Consider the following 23,082-nt stretch of genomic DNA (forward strand, 5'->3'; position numbering starts at 1 on the left):
TTACAAGCATATCATTCAAAAACTTACTTGTAGTATAACGGTAGTAATAGTAATTTAACATCCTGCGTACTCTTTGATGGAGAATTCACAAGGAATTCTCGGAACAAAACTCACTGTGGTGCATGTATTTAATTCGTTACAGCCGTGTCCTGAAAGTTTCTCGAATGCGTGCGTGTGGCGACTAGTGGGCTGGGGGCCTTTAATTTAAATAAAAATAAAGCCCTCCACTTGTTTGTTAATTAAGTTTTCAAAATGGCATCGACCTCGGTAAGAATTTTTTTCTGTTTTCATGTGAGTCACTTATCTTAAAAGATTTCTTCGAATGTTGGTTAATGTGTAGGCCTAACGTTAGCGAGGCCGACTTGTGCATGATTTCCGGCTATCGCGGAGAAAACAATCCGAGGTGAACGCACTTTTGCCATGCAAAGGAACGTAAAATCAAAATGTCGACAAGAATATAATTATAAGATCAAATCAGTGCTCTGAAATATATGATTGCCGAGCTTTCGGTAACTGAGTACCTTCTTCAGGGCAAGCAGATCCCGTTCTGAATGAACGCGGAAAAATACACGTTCATTCCCCCTGGATGCAGCGTTCCAAGTTCGAAAATGACGCGCTGCTCCAGTTCCTTACGCTGTACATCAGATGACGCTTTCTGCAGAATGCAGACACGTCACCGAGGGAATGTGGCGGCATGGCAAGGATTAAGTCATTGTTAATTAACTTTAGTAGCCTAATGTTTTAGGTCTACAAGGAAGTTGTATTTCCCTTTGTTGCTCATGATACATGTATTTGCAATTCTTTTTCAATTCTTATATTTCAGAGTCTCAGACGTTAAGGTCTCAGTCTAGTCTCGGACCATCAGGTCTCGGTCTCAGACTTTAAGGTCTCAGTCTCAGGCCATCAGGTCTCGGTCTCAGACTTTAAGGTCTCAGTCTCGGGCCATCAGGTCTCGGTCTCAGACTTTAAGGTCTCAGTCTCGGGCCATCAGGTCTCGGTCTCAGACTTTAAGGTCTCAGTCTCGGGCCATCAGGTCTCGGTCTCAGACTTTAAGGTCTCAGTCTCGGGCCATCAGGTCTCGGTCTCAGACTTTAAGGTCTCAGTCTCGGGCCATCAGGTCTCGGTCTCAGACTTTAAGGTCTCAGTCTCGGGCCATCAGGTCTCGGTCTCGGACTTCCAGGTCTTGACTACAAGTTACACTTGTAAAACCTATGTCACCATAATTTGCGCACGTATCACATCTGAAAAATCTGCAAGTTAATGTCTCTTGAATGAGGAACTATTTTTTGCATTAATTACTTTTGTTTAGTGATGCAGAAAAACACTTTTATGGGCAATAGCCTTACCTCCCATCACTCTCTCTTTTTCATTCTCTTAGATCTTAATTTTTTTTCAATTTAATTTGAAGTTATAGTGAAGCATCAATTTTTATTCTTTCCAATAAATCAGTTGGCATTCATTGTGAGTTATTGGCACGCATGCACGGACAGAAAAAAACGAGGTTGTATCATATACATGTACTGTACGTTTATGATGACAGCAATGCTACTCTGCAGTGAACACATGAAGTCGAGTCGATAAGATGCTGGTGCCTCCTTTGTGCCCCCCTCCCCACTAGTAAAATCCTAGCTACGTGCCCTACTGCTGCAAGCATGAACTGCACACATGTTTATACATGTATGCTAATTATTGCCCATAATGTACATCGTAAAGTGTGTATCAAAAAATATGGGCAATAACTTGCCTTGACACTTATTGTCATTTTTCTTAGAAAAGAAAGGCCTCCAATCGTGTCAATCAAAGATGTTTCCTATTGGCCCACAAACGAGCTGTTCAAGGGCATGAGGTGTGCGTAAAAGTGGCATAACCCTTTTACTTTCAGGAACTGTGGAAAAAAGATTGATAAAGATATGAACTGAAACTTTTGTTGGTTGGTTAGTTGTTTGTTTGTTGTTTGTTTGTTTGTTTGTTTGTTGGGGGGGTGTTTGTTTGTTTGTTTGTTTGTTGGGTTGTTTAAAACAAGACAAAGATGCAATGTGAACTTTAGGTCCTACCTGAACATGTAGCCATGTACGTGATGTACATGTAACTTTACACCTGAGTGTGGTATGTCATGAATGGTATTTTTAGGAATGTTTCAAGGCAAATATGAGTTGGGTTATATGGAAGGTCCCTTATTTTGTATGATATGACATGGAATGACCCTACTGCAAGCTACACGTATACTTGTACATGTGCTGGGAGCTATGACTGTAGGCATATGTAGGCCTACCCGAACTCTAAAGAAACAGATGGCATGTGCATCCCTGTGGGATTACATCAGCGGTATACTGTCCATGACATGGCTTGGCTGATTTGTTCTCTGTAGCTCATTTCCTCGTCAGATGGTCAGAATGGTATTAGCCCGCACACTGGCAGTGAGATTGTTGAGGCATGTCAACAAGAGTTTCCCCGGCCCTTGATGGTTGAAGGGGCCCAGAGTCGAGTCTTATTTGATTCCAATTCAGGAAACAGCCACAAGTTTTTTTCCCAAGGCTGAGTTTGCAACGCTCAGGAGCACAGCGTCTCTGCCAATATGTTCTCCACCACTAGAAGTTCACCTGTTCCAAATGGCCTCATTAGTGCCTGAAACAAAACTTCTAAAAGGGCTGAAATCCAAGAAAAATCGCACTTCCAGCCCCGTAAGCCTTATCGCTGATACCGCATGGGTGATCTGGAACTATGATAGAAAGGCATTGTGCTTCCCAAAGAGCCCTTGTACCATCACCCATGTGGTATCAGCAATAAGGCTTATTGGCTAAGGGAATTTCACTGTCTAGGTTTGGACCACAAGAAGATGTAATGCAGGTATACACGTACTAGTTCATCTAGTTTCTCCAAGGGTCTCAGTCGAGAGACAACTAGAATGAAGGACACGCATTCACGGTCAGGGCAAGAAGTACATGCATACTCTGGCCAGGATGAGAAAGGCTCTTGGCAATGATGGTACTAGTAGTAACATCGGTCCTTCATGTATCCCTTTGGGCAGAATGCTTGAGTGAGGCCTACGCAAACCAGTGAAAACTGGCCGGAGGAGACACCGGCAACCATATTCTATACGGTCTGGGGATGGTTCAAGTAGATCATTCAGTAGAAGGCCAGTTCATGGTGTAACTACATGTAGACTATCAGCTAAGAGACAGAGATTAAGACGTGGAAGATGTTGGTCCACTAGACCAACATCAATCTTTGCGTCATGGATTTTTTCACACAGTTTTGGACCAACCCTGCCTTTTCTTCGGGTTTTTCCCCTTTTTCTATCTCTTAAGCTGCATGAACCAATTTGAGGACACCCCATGATCTGAAAACTCTCTATCTGTTTCTCCGACTTTTCTAGAGCATTGCTGTGAAACTGGAGGATTCACCGGTCGGTTATGAGGACGCCCCAACAGTTGATTTTAATGAAGCGGAGACATCTTGCGGGACTTCGTTTGATCAGGGTGCTAACTATAGTTATGGGGCAATGGAGTTCGGAGAACAGGACTGTTCCACCGGTCAGAATGAGTACGGAGGAAGGCTGATAAATCTGCTAACGGGGGCCCCTCAGCTCCAGCCAAGGGAGACGCCCTTTCCTATCAGCCTGACCAAGAAGAAGGAGTGCAGGAGGTACTTCAAGAAGAGATGGACGCTGCAGTTTAAGTGGCTGCGCTATGACAACAAGAGACAGGTCATGTACTGCGCCATCTGCCGACAATTTGGGGTCGAGAAAGCGGGCAAGACGGGCTTCATCTCCGGGATCTCCCGCTTCAAGAAGGAGACCCTGGTGACGCACAACAAAAGTAAGAGGCACAATTACTGCCGGAAACTGATGCTGAATGCCGGCCTTGACATACAGGTGCCGGTCCCAGATGATCAGGATTTGCTATCTGTAACGGCGGCAGATGCTGTTCATAACATACATGTACATGTCGAGCCACCAGCTGTTGGAACCCATCCCTCTGCTCGTATGGCTCCTGCAGACCATATATCATCAGCTGTCCACACTCGACCTCCAACTATCCATATGTCAGGGGTGGCACGCAGATGTGTACCTCAAGTAGCCCATGCACCAGCCAGGAATACGTCAATTTTGCCACCTTTGATGACTTCTCTAGGTGTTCATCATAACACATGCAGGCATATTGTGAGGAGGAGCACCCAGGAATTGGACCATGTTTCCTACACTAACCAACTGGAGGTACATGTCTTTCCTACAGTGGAATTGAATCTGTGATCATAAACTACATAATTTAACAAATGCACATTTACTAGATTTACATACAATGTAAGTCTTGTTGCAGATCTAACAGGTTATGCAAAGTTACATGACTGTATATGTACATGCATGTACATTTCTATATTTATACATGTGTATGCACACGCAGAAAATAATTTGTGTCTGGTGCATGAAAAATTGTCCTGTAAATCTACATTTTGGATGGCAAGCACAGAATCCAAACTGTTTTGCTTTGGTATTTTATGCATGCACTGGTACGAATGTTAGGTTTGCCATCCAAAACATTGCTGTCACGTAGGACTAACCACATCTTTGATATACCATGGAAGTAGCCTACCTCCATGGTATAAATACATGTACTGCCATGTACCTGATTGTTATGGAATGCATGATTTATACGTGTACATTGTACATGAGGCATCCATACTGCCATACAAAATCCATGTACTTGTACATGTACCTGTTCTGTACATGCAAACATGTGCAAGGCACGAGTAGTTGGGAGATACGTAGTAGAGGTGAATTTAATCTTTCTTTTTTTTGTTAGTCCACGTAGCTATACAGGAGTGGTACCCCCCAGTTTACCCGGCAAAAACCTGCATTGTGTGTACCCCTGTGTAAAGTGTTTAAGAGGCAAGCTTAGGGTCTTTGTTCAGTGAGCAGGTCAGCAGCCAAGGAGTGCACATGTACATAAAGTCTCCTCTGAAGATGTGTAGGACCTGCAGTGGACTTGGTTGTTGAAGTTTGATTGTAGTTGATTTGTGCCTTTTCTTGATACTGTGTTTGGTTTTGGTTTGGGTTTTTTGGGGGTCGTTATTTTCTTAGTACCTGGTTCTGTTGTTTTTTTTTTACTGCTGATATTTATTGAGAGTCTTTTACTAAAAGGTTAAGGTTTACTGGGTCTGAAAAAAATTGAATTTTGACTTTTCATTTTGTTACTTTTTTGTCAGCTGAGAAGTTACTTAATAGATTGTAAATTATTATTTTTTTTTCTAGATTGGTTCTTGGTTGTTGAATAAAATAGTTTTTTTTTCTTTTGAATTTTTTTTTTTTTGAGATCAAACGCTTTTTCTGTTCCATCTTTTTTTTTAGAGAGAGACCTCGCGATTTGTCCTTAGTTGATCCCTAGTTAGGGAGTATTTTGTGCAAGTGATTTCCCCCCAGAGTTGTCTTCTTCTACGGTGTTCCATTTTTGCAGGTTACAGATACTTTACACAGCTAGTGGATTTGTACAATCCCCATTTAGCTGTCTTCCTTCTTCATCTGTAAGAATTTTCTTGCTTGTAGCATTAGCAACAATAAATGACATCACCAAACCTCGTAGATATTCACGATTGAGAGCCGAATTGTCACTGCTCTGTTCTTCCGCCCCGTACCCAGGCCAGTCCGTTTTCTGCTTTTTACCAGACATGCGGGGATGTGTGCACTAGTCAAGCACTGTATGCTAATATGCTGAACCGTTCATTTATGAGCAGTCCAGTGGAGCTGTCAATCAGAGAGACTACACTGTAAGCACCCACTAGCATCATACAACCATACAAATTCTCAATGTATATTCTTTCATTGAGGTCACTTTGCCTTGCTGATAAAGCAACTGAATATGTATGAGGTACATTTATGGTGGAACAAACATAACACGGTTTATTGGAAATTGACAAACTAGTCCCCCTGCTCCAGTGGAGCTGTCAGCCAGAGAGACTACACTATAAGCACGCACAAGCATCATGCAATCACATAAATCCTCAATGTTCTTTCATTGATGTCACGTTGCCTTGCTGATAAAGCAACTGAATATGTATGAGGTATGTTGGAACGAACATAACACGGTTTATTGGAAATTGACAAATTAGTTCCCCTAGGCAAATAGTTTGTCATTTTCCAACTTGCAACAAATGAACTTGCCCCCCTCACACCTATCCTGTGTTTGTTCACTGTGCAAAACTAATTCTGTTTCTCGTCTATGTTTTGCCTACAATGTTCCATCATATTTTCTTCTCTTGCAGGCTGTAAGCTCGGAATCAGCCAGCGCCAAGTCTGCTGCAGAGGAGCTGATTGAATTTGTCAACAGAGCTCCATCTCCATTTCATGGTAACAATGAATTGCCTAAAAGGGTCGATATTCCTGTGATAGTTATCCCTAAGCCTTGTGCAACAAAAATGGAATATTGAGTCATTAGTCTCCGAGAAAAATTATAATGAAATTGGAAGACTACTCTGCAATGCTACGCGTACTTGTTACTGAATATTTGTTGAATTTTGCAGTTGTGAAATTCATTTATGATTATTTGTAATGTAAAGCTCTTGCTATTGTTGATGTTCTAGTGGTGGCTGAGTGTCGTAAACGACTCCTTGACGCTGGCTTCTGTGAACTCAAAGAGAGGGAACCATGGGATTTGAAGCCTCTAGACAAGGTATGTGTATACTGTTCATGTTATTGACTTGATACATCCATCGTTACCCTGTTATCTGGTACCGGTATTTCCAAGAGATCTCCGTCCTCCTTATAGCTAGTCTTCATTCATCAGATATTTAATGATGAGGAGTCCCAACTCATGATTTGTGAAATCACCTGCACACACTGTAGTTGAAGGCACATGCTTCGTGATAGTCATGTGAAAAGAAGCCTTGCGCGATGGCATGAATACAGAACAGGACACGTCTTGTGCAAAAGCCGCACAAACATGTTGGGGCACGTGATACTTCCTGTGTAAAAAAAGCCATCACTTGCTCCAGTAAGGACAGGTAGTAAGTGTATGGTCCACTTCAGGTACTCTACCTTTCAATGACCTTTCTTTTGTTGCTGCATATTTCCTTTGGCAGTGTTTTGTGACACGCAACCAGTCCACCATCATGGCCTTCGCTCTTGGCGGAGACTATATCCCTGGCAATGGATTCACTATGATTGGTGCTCACACCGATAGTCCCTGCTTGAAGGTGATAATCATGTATAACCCAGCCTGACAAAATGAGTCATTGATTTGCCAAAGCCACTTTTTGCCTTGAAAAGAATCTTGCATGATTAAAATCAATTGGAACCCTTGACATTCTTCACCCACGTAATGTCCATTTTCATCAGAAAAACTGGCTGTGATACACGTTGCATCAAAAGGAAGAGCTACGGTGTGCTCTTTCTGAATTACACTAGAAGAAAAAATAACTGCAAGAAATGGCTTTAAGACTCATTTTGTAGGAGCCAATGACAAAGAATTGTGTTTATAGAGAACCCAGGCCAGACTTGTGATCATTGTTACATCACTAAGACATGATGAAGTAGACATAAACAGCCCATGGAAATGAAGAGAATTTCCATATTTTTTCCAAAACACCAGGATATGCATTTATACAAGGAATATTTCCCTCAACAAAAAAAATGATGACACATAATTTGTTAATATTTCAATGAATGTGATCCGTTGCGTTAAATATTAATGGCAAAATGACACATAATTTGTTAATATTTCAATGAATGTGATCCGTTGCGTTAAATATTAATGGCAAAATGACTCATAATTTGTTAATATTTCAATGAATGTGATCCGTTGCGTTAAATATTAATGGCAAAAAAGTACAAATAATGAGTAGAGTTCTTATTTCTGTTAATTCTCAGGAGCAAAATTAATTCTGTAATTAAAACTGCAGAGAAACATGAAAAGTAAAGAACAGCTGCTGGTGTGAATTGGCCAGATAGTCGAAATGGACTGAGAGGCCCCAATATGTACCGAAGTGTGAATTGTTTTTTTGACTATGTTGGTTCATGGACAGGTTCTAACGTTAATGTCTTTTACACGAATAGTTGTGCAAGTGACATACTTCTGTACTCTGTGCCAGCTTGATGGATGTCATTGGATCATGTAATCCTGTCTTGTTACATGTAGGTCAAGCCAGGCTCCAAGAAGATGAAGAGTGGATACCTGAGTGTTGGGGTGGAGTGCTACGGAGGTGGCATTTGGAACACATGGTTTGATAGGGACCTGACAGTGGCCGGTAGGGTGATAGTTCAGGTAAGCTAGCAACGAAGGGTGATGCTGTCAAGGACGGTTGGTTGATGGATGCACAGCCTTTTACTTGGAGGACTGTCAGTTTCTTTCTATGGAAAACGTTGAGCCCAAAACTTGAAAAAAACTTTTATCTCAACAAATAAAATCAAAATCAGTATAATGCTCCCGTCTCCGTATTTAGGCTTCTTTTCCTGCCTTTGTGACTCTGACAATTATAAGTTTAGGACATGCTTTCATAACCTTCTAAACTACAGGAGAAGAACTAAAGAAGAAGAACTCCTTGGATTATTTTTATCATGTTTTCAGTGTGCGTCCAAAAAAACCTAAATTTCACAATTATGTAGGGAATCAATACCATATTCGTAGTAAAGTGTAAAGTGATTGTGACTGCATTCTAGTTGTCTGAATCTTTCCAATACATGCCAAACTTCCTGAAAGTACTGTCAAGCCTTTTTAATAAGAGGTCATTCAGCCTTTACAGGTTACCTTGTTACAACAGGAACATTGTATCATCAGGATTGAAAACAATGAAGAACAAAGAATTGGGACCTACCAGGTCCTAGTTATAAGGATAATGTATCTAAAGCTCTCTTATGAACAAGGTTCGATTGTATTGGAAGAGTCTAGAAGGGCTAATGACTCTAAGATTTCCAAATTCCAATTCCCACTCTCTAAATCTAGGAGGAGACGAGTGTCAGTCATCGCCTTGTTTTCATTCAGAGACCTATCTTGCGAGTGCCGAATCTTTGTATCCACCTAAATCGCTCAGTTAATGACAACTTTGGACCCAACAAAGAAACAGAAATGTAAGTCTTAGTCAGCAGTAAATTTCACAATTTGTTTACTGAAAGAAATTTGTAACAAATGAAACATTGACCATGAAGTAATTCACACTTTGTTTCATGACTTTGAACTTGTTCAGATTTTTTTTTATGTGAACCAAGGTTGAATTCAGTTGATCGGGGTCATGCTTTCACCAGTCACGTTGAGGTTGTGTTACAGTGATTATTTTGAATGTGAGTGCACTGTAAGGCTAACCGTATACAGACTGCTTGGAAGGGGTACGAAATGCTCAACAGCCAAGGTAACAGTGTACTCTATGCCAGTGATGAAAGTTGTGGCTGCATATTAGTAATTTAATTTGTTCAGTCAGGCAATGATATATTTTTGGTCTGTCATTTTCATTTGTAGTGTTCCTGTGTTGGCTACTTCCATTATGCAGCAGATAGAAGCACCTGTTGCAGAGGAAACTCAAGGCTCTTGTGCGGTGAGAGTTTTGGTTGGAATGGCTTTAACCACATGTTGCCGGGTCTAAATTGAAGTTGCATAAGGAGTACCTTGGGGATTGTCAAGATTTTCCGTTTTTGAAATTCTTCAAAAATTCATAGCTTCATTTGCTGGATGTTTACACCCATACGAATGACTGTCTGGTGGCTACTCTAATCTGACAGGCAACATCTCTTAACGCCTGAGTATTTCAGCCAGGCCTGCAGCTTTGTAAGGAGAGCCCAGATTGTGCAATTTTCTTTTGTTCCCAAAACTGGCCCAATGCAATGCTGCCGTCTTTTCAAATGTGGCGAGTTTAACGTGCAGCAGTATTGTATTGTTCCTCGCTGGAGCGCTTTTGTCCCCGGTCATAATCCGCTCGCACTGAATGCCACAAATAATGGAATACTGTTTCAAAACAGTGACGATTTAACCCCCCCTATTGGCAACTGAAAAAATGTTAGCAATTCCCAGCAGCCAATTTTTGGTTCTGAGTACAGTCTTTTGTTACAAGGCCCAGCTCCTTTTTGTCCAATTTTGGGCACCCCGGCTACACGTACATACCTAAGGTCTTGAGTACCGGGCATCCCAGCTACACGTACATACCTAAGGTCTTGAGTACCGGGCACCCCGGCTACACGTACAAACCTAAGGTCTTCAGTACCGGGCACCCCGGCTACACGTACATACCTAAGGTCTTGAGTACCAGGCACCTCGGCGTGAAGTGGTTAACACAACCTCATTGTACTCCCAGTATTCAGACGTAAAATGTTATTGAGACGAGCAGTCTAGCAGATACCACTATCTGTGCATGCTATCAGGAAAAAGCCTGGCCAAGGTCAATCAGTGGCCATTTGTCAACTTTTGATCAGTATAAACCTATGCTCTTAAGCTGTCATGGGTACCGGGCAAAATTGAGCCATGGGCCGTTTTCAAATACTCAATTTTGTCTCCGTCTCAGGCTTCGTTCCCAAAATCAATCTCCGATTGTGGGCCTGAAGCGTTTAAATCAAATTGGATTTCTGTAATTTGTGGCTTTCTTGCATCATATTTGATGTTTTGTGGCACAATTTGACTAATTATTGCACTACCATCTTCAAAGTCAGGTAGTAAAAAAAACAGCAGAAGCCTGAGACGATGCCGAAGTTGAGTATTGGAAAACGGCCATGGTTGATTAGTGGTCACTTGTCAAACTGGGGCCATGATGTGAGGGTAAGGATTAATTTAGTGTCACTAGGTGGGGCGCTGCCTCTTTGAGTCCTCAAAATGATCGAGTTTTTCAACAAATGCAGCTAACCCTTGCAAGAATGCACAAGTCCAAGCTGGGTCAGCAAAGCGTCTCTGAATATGCGGTGACCTTTTGCTGTTCAGATTGTGACTGACTTGTTATTCTGACCTAAATGTTCTGGTCTGTTCTATTACAGGCTTCTAGCAAGCACCATCCTCTCCTTGTCAACCTGCTGTGCCAAGATCTCAATGTCAGGCCTGACCAGATATTGGACTTTGAACTTTGCCTAGCAGACACGCAGCCAGCTGTAAGTATCACGACAAGCCTGGTTTAACTGATTTCTCATTTCTCAAATTGATCAGTCGCCCGCTGTAATCGACTCCGTCTACGTTTAGTGGCTTTTAGAGACTTCTCAGGATTGAACTGTAGAAACTGCATTACATATGAAACTGCAACAACTGATCTGGATTCTTCTCAAACTTAACCAATGTTTCAATTCCAGACTTTGATTCATTCTCATTTCAAAGAAATAGAAACTGAAAATTTGTAAGTCAATTCAGAAAGCCAGTTGCAGCACACAGTGGGTCAAGTCAGCTTGAAGTCCATGAAGTGGATGCTACACAGAAGTCAAGCAACGATAATTGTGGAGTCCCCAAAAGTTGAGGGGACACTAAGAGGTCACCACAACTTCGATCAGACTTTCAGATCCAACGAATTTATCATGGTCACATCAGATAAAGCTTGCATTAATGCATTCACATAAATCAATGCTTTCCAAATGAACCTGTCTTCCAAGTTACTGTAGAGTGCAACCGTTAACGTGTTTATTAATTTTGGGGTTTTTTTTCCAGACAATTGGTGGTGCCTTGAATGAGTTCATATACGCTCCTCGCCTTGACAACCAAATGAACTGCTTTACTTCACTCAAGGTATATCCGCAGGACTTGGGCCACAGCCAAATTTGTCAGCCTTATTTGGGCCTAACCCACTTTACAAATAAGTCAAGTTTTTGCAGGGTTTTGTAGCTGAAAGGGACTGTGAATTGAGTTTTCCATGGAATTATGGGATACCTCTCAGTCGATTAAATGTAAAATTGCACTGTTTTGCTACTTTACGATACCATTGCCATCTTAAGACACTCAAGGCTACCGTTGTTAAGATTTCACAGTGCTGATTCAGGGAAAGGTTTGCATGAATAATTAATCTGACATGCTACTAATGAGCCGGTTCTGAGCCAGCACCTGTCCAAAATGAAACGCGTCCGTGGTCTTCAGATGCACATGGCCCTATGTGGACTTCCATGTGTGCTTTATTCCCCAACTGGCTCAGTGTAACAGTGTGTATGCAAGTCTTTTCATGTTCGATAAATTTGTCACAGCAGCGAAGAAACTTCCCACTTGATGAGACCTTCATTCTGCTCAGGATTACACATATTTGTATTTGGGAAAAAAGCCATAAGCCTCTTTAACAAGAGTTTAACATGGCAGGGAAACAAAATGAAGTAAGTGGGACATGGAAATACAGTTTGGAGATGTTGTTTCAAGAAATATCAATACATAGGCCTTAAGGCATTTTTGGGTTTTTGTTTTGTCCAAGTCCTACAGAAGCAATTTCTAAAGAGTAGGAAAATACCCTTTTCTTCAAAAAGTCTGTCCTCCAGTTTTGATGAAAGCTTCCCTAAAACTCTCCAAATTGGTCTCTTTAGGGGGGTTCCTTGGTCCAGTTTACCCTCTCACTTAGCATCTGTCAATATGTCTCTCTGTTGTGAATCACTCATATTCAGTTGATGTATATGGAAATACTTCCACTTACTTGGTAACATATGTCTGCATTTAGCACTTGATCGATTTGACTTGCTCATCTGGTCTGTTTGCAGGCACTGATTGACTCATTTGATACCTGCATTTAGCGCTTGACCGATTTGACTTGCTCATCTGGTCTGTTTGCAGGCACTGATTGACTCATTTGATACCTGCATTTAGCACTTGACCGATTTGACTTGCTCATCTGGTCTGTTTGCAGGCACTGATTGATTCATGTCAGACCAAAGGCAGCTTGGACAATGATCCTAACGTCCGCATGATGCTACTATTTGACCACGAAGAGGTGAGTCCTTTGTGTACAGAGGAGAGAGAGATGGGATTGGAGGATTTTGGCATATGCTCTACTCACATTGTGAGCAAGCTTGTGAATTTTTTTTTTTCAGCTCTCAGACCACGATGAGAGTACATTGTGAATATAAAATGTTGATGTAAGCGTAAAACCTAATGTTTGTATAAATACTTGATAAGAGCGACAAGTTTTCTTTCCCCAAACTAGTCCCTCGGAGTCTGATTAGGAGTGGAGTCATTCTTAGATAGATTTCCCACAATGGGCGCATTGACAAAACTCCTCTGAGCTTGTAACGTTCTTCATAACACCTGAATAATATGGTAAACGGGCTAGCTCAGTAAAGAAATGCTGTACATCTCACCCAGTTAAGCTGAAAAATCCACATTGGTCCGTAGCTAGATGACAGGTTTGTTTGAAGACTTTGAAGTAGCCATTGGAGTAGGCTTTGTTTTGGTAGTGTGGCAGTGGTTAGAATACAAACAGTAACAGTCAGCGTAGACAATCAGTAGACCGATCCATTAAGCCCCAACCAATCACAGCCGGGATTTATGTCTGACATGCGTGCTCAAAAGTCCGACGTTTTCTCTCGCATATGATGCATGCAGCTGGAAAATGTATTGTTACATTGGGAGAAGAGCATGCGTTAAGTACCCACTTGCACAATAGGTGGGGCTTACTGGATCGGTTCTGTTGGTTTCCACTTCCTGGTTAAGAATCAGGGCTTAAAATTCCTCTAAACAGCTGGATTCTGCACAGAGATCACATCAAATACTATCTTGGACCAAAATGTACTGATGATCTTAGATTTTTTTTTAAATGCACATCAAACTTTCTAAAAGTTCAAAACCCTCATCAAAAAACACATTCTTTCATCTGTATGAAGCATTATGTTCATTTTATTGCATTACTTTTGTTTCCTTTTTATGAGTGAATGATATTTATTCATTGTTTAGTGATTATTTGTCGTATATGTAATTTCAAACAAAACTATTTTTAATCCAAAGTACAAATACTTGGTTTTGTTATTTTTGCAATGTTCTCATGAACATTCTTTTGCTTCACTACAATATAAGCTTAGAATGTTGACTTACTGGTACTTTTGTACTCAAAATCTATCAAAATGTAGTTTGTTCATCTAATGTGAAAATATTGGTAGACAGGCGTAGGCCACATTAAAAATAAAAGTTAAATACCAGTTAATTTTTTCTCTCTTTTTATTCATCAAATTAATATGCCATTCATGCTAGTTGTACTTCATGTCTTATTCTATAATCATAACTTATCCTCATGAGTGCATTGATTGGCGAGTGTGTCTTCACCATCTGGACAAAGATATTTAAAATTCCAAGAATATGCTGAATGCATGCAAAGCTTTGACATTTGTGGCCATAGGTTGGTTCCTCAAGTGCACATGGAGCCAACTCCTCTTTGACTGAGTGGATTATGAGACGTCTAGCAGCTGGGGGGAGCCCCACTGCTTTTGAGGAAGCTGTCCCCAAGTCCTTCATGCTCAGCGCTGACCAGGCCCACGCAGTCCACCCTAACTATTCGTAAGTACTCATTTCATCAATTATTCCAAACCATTTAGTTTCATTATTTCAGTGATCAATCAACAAATTCAATACTCAATTTTGTGCTTTTGCACATCAGCATGAAATGATATTCACTTCGAAATAAAACTCTGCAGGAAACCCATCTCTAAAGAGCAATGGTCAACCCATCTGGAATCTGCACTTCTGTATGGAATCAACAAAGATATGTTTGTACAGTCTGCGCAGCGTTCAGAGTCCAAGCAGCACTGTAAAATATGATGCAGTCCAGATTGTTTGGAACTTGTTGAAACTTTACACCCAGGCTTTTTTTCTCCATACTTTCTTTAGTCGACCCTCTGAGTTTGTATGTATTTTTATAGAGTGGATTGATTACCAAGGAATGAAACGTCATGCAATTTTGAACTTGCAATTTTTTCCATTCCACATTGTTTTATAGGGAGAAGCATGAGGATAACCATAAGGTGGCCTTGCACAAGGTATGGACTTGTTTTTATCTCAGCAAGTGATATCATCAAGTGCTAAAACATTGATCGTGGACTTGAAACAACTGGTTCTCAAAATCACACAACTCCACAAAGAATTAGCCTCCAAAGTGTTATCGAAAACATTCCATGCTTTGTTTCTGTCCACCATGCAAACCTACAAGTCTCATTAATCTCAAGATATATTAGAAAAGTTGTTCATGAAAATGTGTACTTGTATGTTTCTTGACCACAGTTTGAAATAATGAATCAGTTGTTCAAACAGTCAGGAAACAGCCGCAGAAAGTGTACATGAAGCTTTCATTATGGTTTTCAAAGTACACTCGGCCTAGCGTAATACTCTGCCTGACCCCTATGATACGTCAGAAGTTGTTTCCAATTTGTAAAATGGTCAGCACATATAATGTGAAAGTTATTTCTTAAATTGGTAGCAACACCAGTGAGATGCTGAGACAAGTGCATTGACCCTGACAGCCCTGAACACCTATGACCCCTGAATTGACCTCTGTACTGATGATGCCACTCTTTGTTTATGTGTGTACTTTCCTGTGGGACTCAATGAACTGAGGGCCCCGCTGGCTCCTTAACCCCTTGACGATGGGAATTTTTTTCCAAAAGCCGATTCCAAGAATTCCAGCCTCGCTTGGCCATGAAGGCCACCTGCCAAATCATTGTTCAGTGGCATGCGGCTCTACTCACGCTTCCACATTCCCGTTGCCTCTTTTCAAAGTGGGGACTATTGTGAAGCTGGTGATTATGGTGCAAATTTGGTCTTTTCATTTCTGGGCTACACACAAAGGCCACTCACCATTATATACAAGAGCCAGGGTCTGCCTTCTTTCACCGTGTTCGCTCGAGCGTGGGCCGAGAATAATAGCTGATTAGCGTTCTGAGGATCTCAATTTTTACGGTGGCTCTTACCGTCTCTTGGCGCGAAGGAGTTAAATTTCAGCTGTTACTTTTTAACTGAACAATCTACACATCAATGAAATACCTGTACCACTGACTGACATATAGATGTTGAGGTATTTTAGGGACTCTGGTGTAGCGAAGCAAGGGTCAAGCCCTCTCTTCCGTTTGATCGATGTCTAAGTAGGGCTGGGTCATTTCAAATAATTCACTATTTGAATATTCGACCTTCAATTCGACCAAAAATTCAGTACCGACAGGCAGATTGTTGATGAACAAACTATATACAAAATCAGTTGCAATAATACACACAATTGTAGATTATAATCAATATAATAGCTTCTCACATCTAGGAGTATCTCCAGCCATGATTTAGCAAGATTTAAGAGATGAACAATACTGCTTGCCCAGTTGAAAATTTCTGCTCCTTTTAACATTTCTGTTGCTTTTCGTTTAAATCTGCTTGAAATAAGTCTCCAAAGTGCATTTTTTTTTTCGCATTTAAAACAAAAGAAAATGTTCCTTTCCTTGTCACGAATTTTCTATTCGAATATTCAACTTTGAAAAATAATATTCAAATAATCGATAATTGATTGAATATTCAGTTATTTGGATATTCGGCTCAGTCCTATGTCTAAAATCAAAACTAAACTTTGGCATTTTCGAAGTGAATTCATACGTTGATCATCTTGTAATAGTAACCGTTAAATGTGTGATTTTATTACCAGGGTCCTGTGATCAAATACAATAGTAATCAGCGCTACGCCACTAATGCTGTCACAGCGTCCATTGTCAAACTGGTTGCAAAGAAAGTCAATATTGAACTACAGGTAAAAAGACAAAGTTGTCGTGTGCCGAGAAGGGTGTAACCGCTTACGCCCTTCTGCCGGAAAGCATGATCGCTGCAAAAATATTTTCCCGGCAAAAGGACGAAAGTATGCAACTATTGTATTTTAATGAAATATGAAGATTTCTTGGCAAAAAGTGCCCAAATCCTCTAATAAGTTGTTCAAAGGTTACTTTTTGTACAGCTCAGGTTGATTTTGTAGTGAATTATATCCGTTTTTACTACATAAAGAGAGTATATTTCTCACGCCCGTTTGCCAGGAACATTTTTTTTCTGCTGTGATCATGCTTCCTGGTGAAAGGGCCTAAGTGCGCTTATGCCTTTCTGCCAGGCACCCGACGAAGTCAACTGAGGATTTTTGCCCAACTGGCTTATCTTGGAAGATTACCCATAATTATGAAATTTGTGCTTTAAAGTGTAAATTTTCTGATTTCCCCTGCATCTGAAGGCTCTGATGATACAAATAAAGCTACATGTAGTTCTTAACCTTACAGTCAAGCCTGCTGACTTTGCAGCTTTTTCCCAGATGTTCATTAGTTGTTCTGCATTGTTTGCAATTTATAATTCCAACATACTTGTTTGCCTTAAAAATAAGTTGACTTTCCAACATGTAACTGTTCCAGTGAACAGAATTGTACACTTGTTTTTTGCTCCATTCTCTCATCAGGATGTGGTCGTGAGAAATGACAGTCCCTGCGGCTCCACCATCGGCCCCATCCTGTCCTCCAAGCTAGGGCTGAGGACGTTAGACATTGGGTCGCCACAGCTTAGCATGCATTCCATCAGAGAGATGTCCTGTACGTCAGGCGTCAAACAGTGTTGTACGCTCTACCAGGTAAGTTTGGAAAAAAAACTCTGTATTCCTGCTGAAACCTGTGTGCAAGTCGGCATCGTGGTGGAGTCCACCACTTCAAAGTCTTGAGTCCTACTGGTTCGAGTCAAAGTCCAGATTTAAAAAGCCGTGTTCAGTCTGAGTCTTGCTGGGTGGAGTCCAAGTCCAAATTCGAAAAATCAAAGTCCAAGTCCTTCATTAAACCAAATATTAGCATATAATTCTTAAAAATGGCATAGATAATAAATGGACATACATTGAATGCACAGTGCAAAATTACATCCAATTTATTACCAGTAATTGGCAACATGAACAAAAGAAGTGATTATAGTGACACAATGTTATCCATTATTTTTAACCTAAAGTTTTAGCTTGCCAGAAATCTTTTAATGCTTTACAAGAAATCAGACCTACATGAAAGCTACTAACAATAAAGCATGTTACCAAACAAAAAGTACATTAATAGAGCTGAAGTGACATTTCTTGGTTGAGAATGTTTTTGAAAAGGATTTCCTGAAGTTGGCAATGATTGAGTCCTCAAGTCTTTTGGCTTTAGACCTAAAACATTGGGTCCAAGTCTGTCAAAGAGCAGCACTGGGGCTAATCAAGAGTGTCTATAACCACTCCATGCCGGGGCAGTTATCAATGTTGATGATGCTGGGCCGGGATATTTATCATTTTTTTCTGTTTTCAAAATTCCTTAAAAATTCCTATCTTCATTTACTGGACACTTACAAACAAGTAAATGACTGTCTGGTGTCCACTCTAGCCTGACAGACAAAATTTATTGACACCTGAGTATTTCAGCCAGGCCTGCAGCCTTGTAAAAAGAGCCCAGATTGTGCGGTGTTATATAACTTTCTTTTGTTCATGAACTTGGCTCAGTGCACTGCTGACCTCTTTTCAATAGGGGCTAGATTAGCGTGCAGCGGTGCTGTGTGGCTCATCACTGCGGTGGTAGAGCGCTTTTGTCCCCGGTGGTAATCCGCTCCCTCTAAATGCCCCAAACTGTGGTGTACTGTCTCAAAACAAGGCTGGATTATCTTCACTTTTGAGAGTGAAAAAATGTCGTAATGCCCAGCAGCCTGGTCTTTTGTTCCTATTACGGTCTTTTGTTACAAGGCCCTTTGTCCGAGTTCGAAGACCCGGATCCGGAATCCCCGGCAGGGAGTGGTTAAAGGACCTAAATCTACAGTCTAAAGTAGTCTTTTCTCAGGCTGGCCACAACATGCATGGAAGAAAAACAGTACGTCACCACATATTGTTACAGCATCTTTTCTTTTTGTAATAAAGTCTTCACTCCTTTTTTTACATAGGTTATTGCTCTGTACTGTATTCATTTTCAGGAGCTCAATGCATCATCAAGTACAACTAATGCTTGGCTTTTTTTTCAAATACTTAAATAAGTTCCCTACTGATGAAAAATTGTTTTGAATCTTTTTCCCCCTGCAGGGATTCTATGAAAATTTCCCAGCAATTGATGCCACTGTGAATGTAGACTAAGAGACCGTTGGCCTGTACATGCTGCCACCATGTCACTAGTGACTACAACCTTATAAACTAGAGCCATTTTCAGCATACCAGAGCCTGTTAAACAGGATAAGAGCAGAGCATTTTGTCTTATATGTTAGGTCTTCTAAAAGAAGCTGTTGGGATCATGATGTCATAATTTATTTTTGATTCCTCTTTATGCTGTTGATTGCATTGTTACAGGTTGTTCTTTTGGTTAATAAAATTGATAATCAGTCTTGTCGCTTATCTGCCCCGAGCTGAAGTGCACCTTCAGTCGGTGAAAGAAAGACAGGTGCTTACAAGCGGGTTCTTGCACGCGTTCTGCATGTATGCAAAGACTATACAAGCCAAACTAAATCACTTACAGGTACTTAGCGTGCCCCATGTCAAACGTGCATATACTTGCGCACCTCATGGCGCGCCTATGGGGTGAGTACCAAAAAAAAAGGCCCTCATTTCGTTCCGCTCGGAGCGGATTGTTATCATTGTTACATTTATATTATTTCCCCTTATTTGAATGAATGAGCGATGCTGTTTGTACAAATATTCTCATTCCCTATGGATCGAGCATTACCAACTGGCAGACTGACTCCCCTGTACCAAGCATAGCGCATTAATATTTACACAGGCCGCCTTCGTTTTACTTGAACACTCAAAACACCTTTTTTTCCCACAGAGGAAATGAAAAATGCAGCAAGACAAACTTCCTCCGAAAATATCACACGTGATACTCTTGCAAATATGGGACAGCTGTCAAAGTGCATGTATAAGTTATGACGATGTGGACTTTGATGTCTAGATCGCCATGGCCAATCCATGTGGTGCTGTGGACGAGGGGAGGCGGGAAAAAACACAGGCCCCATCTGTGACCTCCGCCACCACCATCCCCCCTGGTCAGAATTTTAATCCAGCCGAAAGGGGGTTTTTGAAATGTTCAATACGATGACCAAATGCCTCTCGCTCTGAAGAAATGCACTTGCATGTGTCAAAGAATATCTAGTAGCACGGGGTGACATTGGAACTGTTGATGTAATAGATGATTTATCAATCAAGACACATTGAAAGCCTAGTACCATTTATGTGTCTTGTTTTCTTTGTAAACTTTAGAACTCATCAACTTATTTCACTTCAGAGGCAATATACATGTATATTCGGAAATAAATAAGGAAACAGTTTTACCAGCAATCAGATCCATTTTGAGCTTGTTCCCTTGGAGGGATTTGTATGTCAGTTTTAAATACTGCATGGATTTTGTTTAAGTAGAATCCTGGTGGCATGTGGCCATTTCAGTCAGCGAAGGGAAAAAACTAAGATTTCAGAGCTTGAAATAGCAGGAATGACAATCAGCGTGACCTTTTTGGATGGCTCATTGATAGGGGCTAAGCGTCTCCTTGGCAGGCAGCTATTTAACACATATCCAGTCTCCCATCCACATTGGCTATGCAGAGAATGCGGGCAGTCTTAGGAAGGGATGATTCATTCATGAGACGGTGGGCGTATGAAGTGTGTGAAGTTCTAGTTAACACATTGCACTCCTCGGGGTCAGGTGCGGGATAGCTGCTTGCAACCTGCTTCCTGAGATGATTCTAGCATTACCCAAAGGATAAACAGGCAACATTAAAGGGGGTCTGGTGTGCAGTGATTTGGAGGTGTGTTTGGAGGGGTTTCTGGTCATTGATAGCCTGTAAGAACATTTCACTCCTGCCTAATTGGTCCTAGTTACATAAAAGCAGAGTTACAGAGGTTTTTTAGCGGGAAAAAATAGAAGTCAGACAGACACTGTTCATCGAAGACTTGGCTGGAATTTAAACCTTGGTCACAAACTCAGCAAGGTTCACCGCAAACCCATTGGTTTTCCATACACATTTGCAAAATTAATTCCCACCCCTCTCAGAATTTGCTACCGACACACTCAGTGGTGTAAATCTGTGCTGGAAGGGGGGGAATGACATGCCAGCCATAGAAAAATTTGAAAACTGGGATGGGGGGGGAGAATGACAACTTGGGACACTGTACAGGTGGATTTTTATGATATTGATGTGTAGATCTAATAGGTATTGCGTTATGCAGAATCTTACGTCAGAATAGCAAATCCGTGGCTTTTTCACTTTTTTTATGTTTTGAGCAGTATTCAATGCATATTAGTCATTAGGAAGTCTGGAAAATTCTTTACAGTCCACTTTAATGTTTTGCTTACTACAAAAATGTGTGTATCTGTGTGTCTGTATGGGGTGATTCAATAGCCCATCACCCCCACCTCAAAAAGTAGGGGGATATATCCCCCCCCCGGATTTACGCCGCTGGACACACTTCGGCTTTACATAGACTGATCTGTGCTCTTGTGTTGTACAAAAGCTGCCTGTCATTGCATAGTGAACACACTTGTAACTGCACCCTTGACAGCCAACTGTAAGTCTTCAAAGAAACAGATTCATATATTTATTTATTTATTTATTTAGTGTGAATAACCTTGACCTTCTGTTTTTGTGACGTAAGTGTATGTACTTTACATACATCGTTTTAAGCAACATCGCTTGGTTAAAGCGGAAAATTTATTTACAGTGTTTCCTTGGGTATTCCTTGTTGAGCTATGTGAAGTTTTAGCTCTCTGTACAGAGTACAGCTGTGTATTTTTGCTAGGAAAAAAAAGTTTCCAGAATTTTCCTCAAATACCCAGAAATTTTCAGAATTCTCATCAGAAATACCCAGACTCATAATGAGAAGCATCATTACGAGGCCGACCGAGATGTGTTCCTGAGCATAAGGGGGTTACTTGCTTTTGCATGATAATATGATAGAAACATGTCATTGAAAATAAAATACGAACTTTGGAATGGTGGTTTGCTCTGTTTGGTTCCTTATTTGTTTCTTGCATCTTAACATGTCTGTTTTGTTGTGTTGTTTGTCTTCATTGTTTTGGTTTGGTTTGTTCGTTGATAATACTTCCTTCACTAGAGTCGATTTTGTTTGTATATGTAATTTTTTTCTTTCTCTCCTTAATATGAAAGTGTGCACGGAGGAGTTTTGTTGGTTTGTTTTCTTTGCGGTTTTGTAAAATTAATGGGTAGGGGTGCTCGCTTTGCTGTGACCAGTCAGTTTTGCTTGAAGGTTTCTCATGAAGACATCGAGAGGCGTAAATCACATCCATGGTTCCTCTTGAAGCCTGAAAGCCACACAAGGGGTCGTATGAGTAAAAACCAAATGCTGTGAGGTTCAAGCAAACAGCAGAAGCATTTACTGAGAAGTAAAAGCATTAAGAATAAGCAATTGCTTGAATTTGTAGGAATAAAACGTTTCTTCTTCTGTTCAGCATCTGTACAAATAGTAGCAAATGCTTTGCTAGTGGCCGACTTCACAGCCGAACGGTTTTGCACAATAGGGCTTCCATTGTCTGCACGTCCAGACACACTCAGTGCAGCACGGTGCTGTCTTGAGACCTCAGCATGGCAAATAAGCACGATGGCAGTAATGTTGATCGCAAAAACCTAGATGAAGAAAATTGCCCTGACATTCACAAATCGGTACAACTGTCTGCATCTGGTTTCTTGGGATTCCCTCAAGGCATATAGCTTTTCATTGGAATGACATTCATGAACGCTGCCATTTTGAACATTAGTAAATGCTCGTCGTTTTCAAGCTTTCCCTGACCCTGTCTTGAAAAATGTCAAGTAAATACTCCAAATTCTGTAGAACTTACTCATTTTTATTCATACAAAATGAAGCAACTGCTTATTGTCAAGCACAAGCTTAAAGAGTAAAAAGAAATACTTCTACTTTTTAGCAATTGCACTAAAGTAAAGGCGTTTGCTTCGTTATTATTCATACAACCACGAGTAAATGCTTCAAAAAATCATGATGGTAGTACAAGCAAATGCTACTTTTTATTCATACGACCCAAGGGCTTTGAAAGGATCTCTTGTGCGACAGGCTTGAGGTGGTTTGAGGGGATTGTCACTAAGATCTCTGGGTTTCCTTGATAAGCTCCAATTTGCAACATGTTCATTGAGGCCCTAACTGCGTATTCTTGTGTCATCGTTATGTGATCGACGTATTTGCGATAGCATATCTAGACTGGGTCCAGGTTAAATT

The 23,082-nt window shown here is 40.9% G+C and overlaps 1 protein-coding gene across 2 annotated transcripts; it reads left to right on the plus strand.

Moving 5' to 3' along the window:
* The first annotated feature begins 109 nt into the window (after nt 1–109).
* Nucleotides 110–21,827, plus strand: dnpep (aspartyl aminopeptidase). 2 transcript variants are annotated; one of them, XM_087140212.1, is made up of 16 exons: nt 123–267; nt 3,377–4,216; nt 6,259–6,343; nt 6,577–6,665; nt 7,075–7,188; nt 8,130–8,255; nt 8,934–9,058; nt 9,444–9,519; nt 10,943–11,053; nt 11,598–11,675; nt 12,769–12,852; nt 14,251–14,408; nt 14,848–14,887; nt 16,531–16,632; nt 17,317–17,484; nt 18,934–21,827. In XM_087140212.1, the coding sequence occupies exons 1-16, from the start codon at nt 253–255 to the stop codon at nt 18,982–18,984; spliced, it is 2,262 nt and encodes a 753-aa protein (XP_086996338.1). In that variant the 5' UTR covers nt 123–252; the 3' UTR covers nt 18,985–21,827. The 2 variants fall into 2 exon arrangements, with proteins under 2 accessions (XP_086996339.1, XP_086996338.1); XM_087140213.1 differs by lacking the exon at nt 3,377–4,216 and having other exon boundaries at nt 110–267.
* Nucleotides 21,828–23,082: the final 1,255 nt, after the last annotated feature.

Source organism: Acanthaster planci, linkage group LG08 (genome assembly GCF_054643075.1).
Source record: "Acanthaster planci isolate LZ-2023a linkage group LG08, COTS_SCS, whole genome shotgun sequence".
In the NCBI taxonomy this organism is placed as follows: domain Eukaryota; kingdom Metazoa; phylum Echinodermata; class Asteroidea; order Valvatida; family Acanthasteridae; genus Acanthaster; species Acanthaster planci.

Bases quoted from the DNA above. Each gene is read 5' to 3' on its own strand.
- dnpep (XM_087140212.1), top strand. The intron at 9,059-9,443 runs GTAAGTCTTAGT...TTTCATTTGTAG, and splicing joins CCCAACAAAGAAACAGAAAT to TGTTCCTGTGTTGGCTACTT. The intron at 14,888-16,530 runs GTATGGACTTGT...TTTTATTACCAG, and splicing joins ATAAGGTGGCCTTGCACAAG to GGTCCTGTGATCAAATACAA.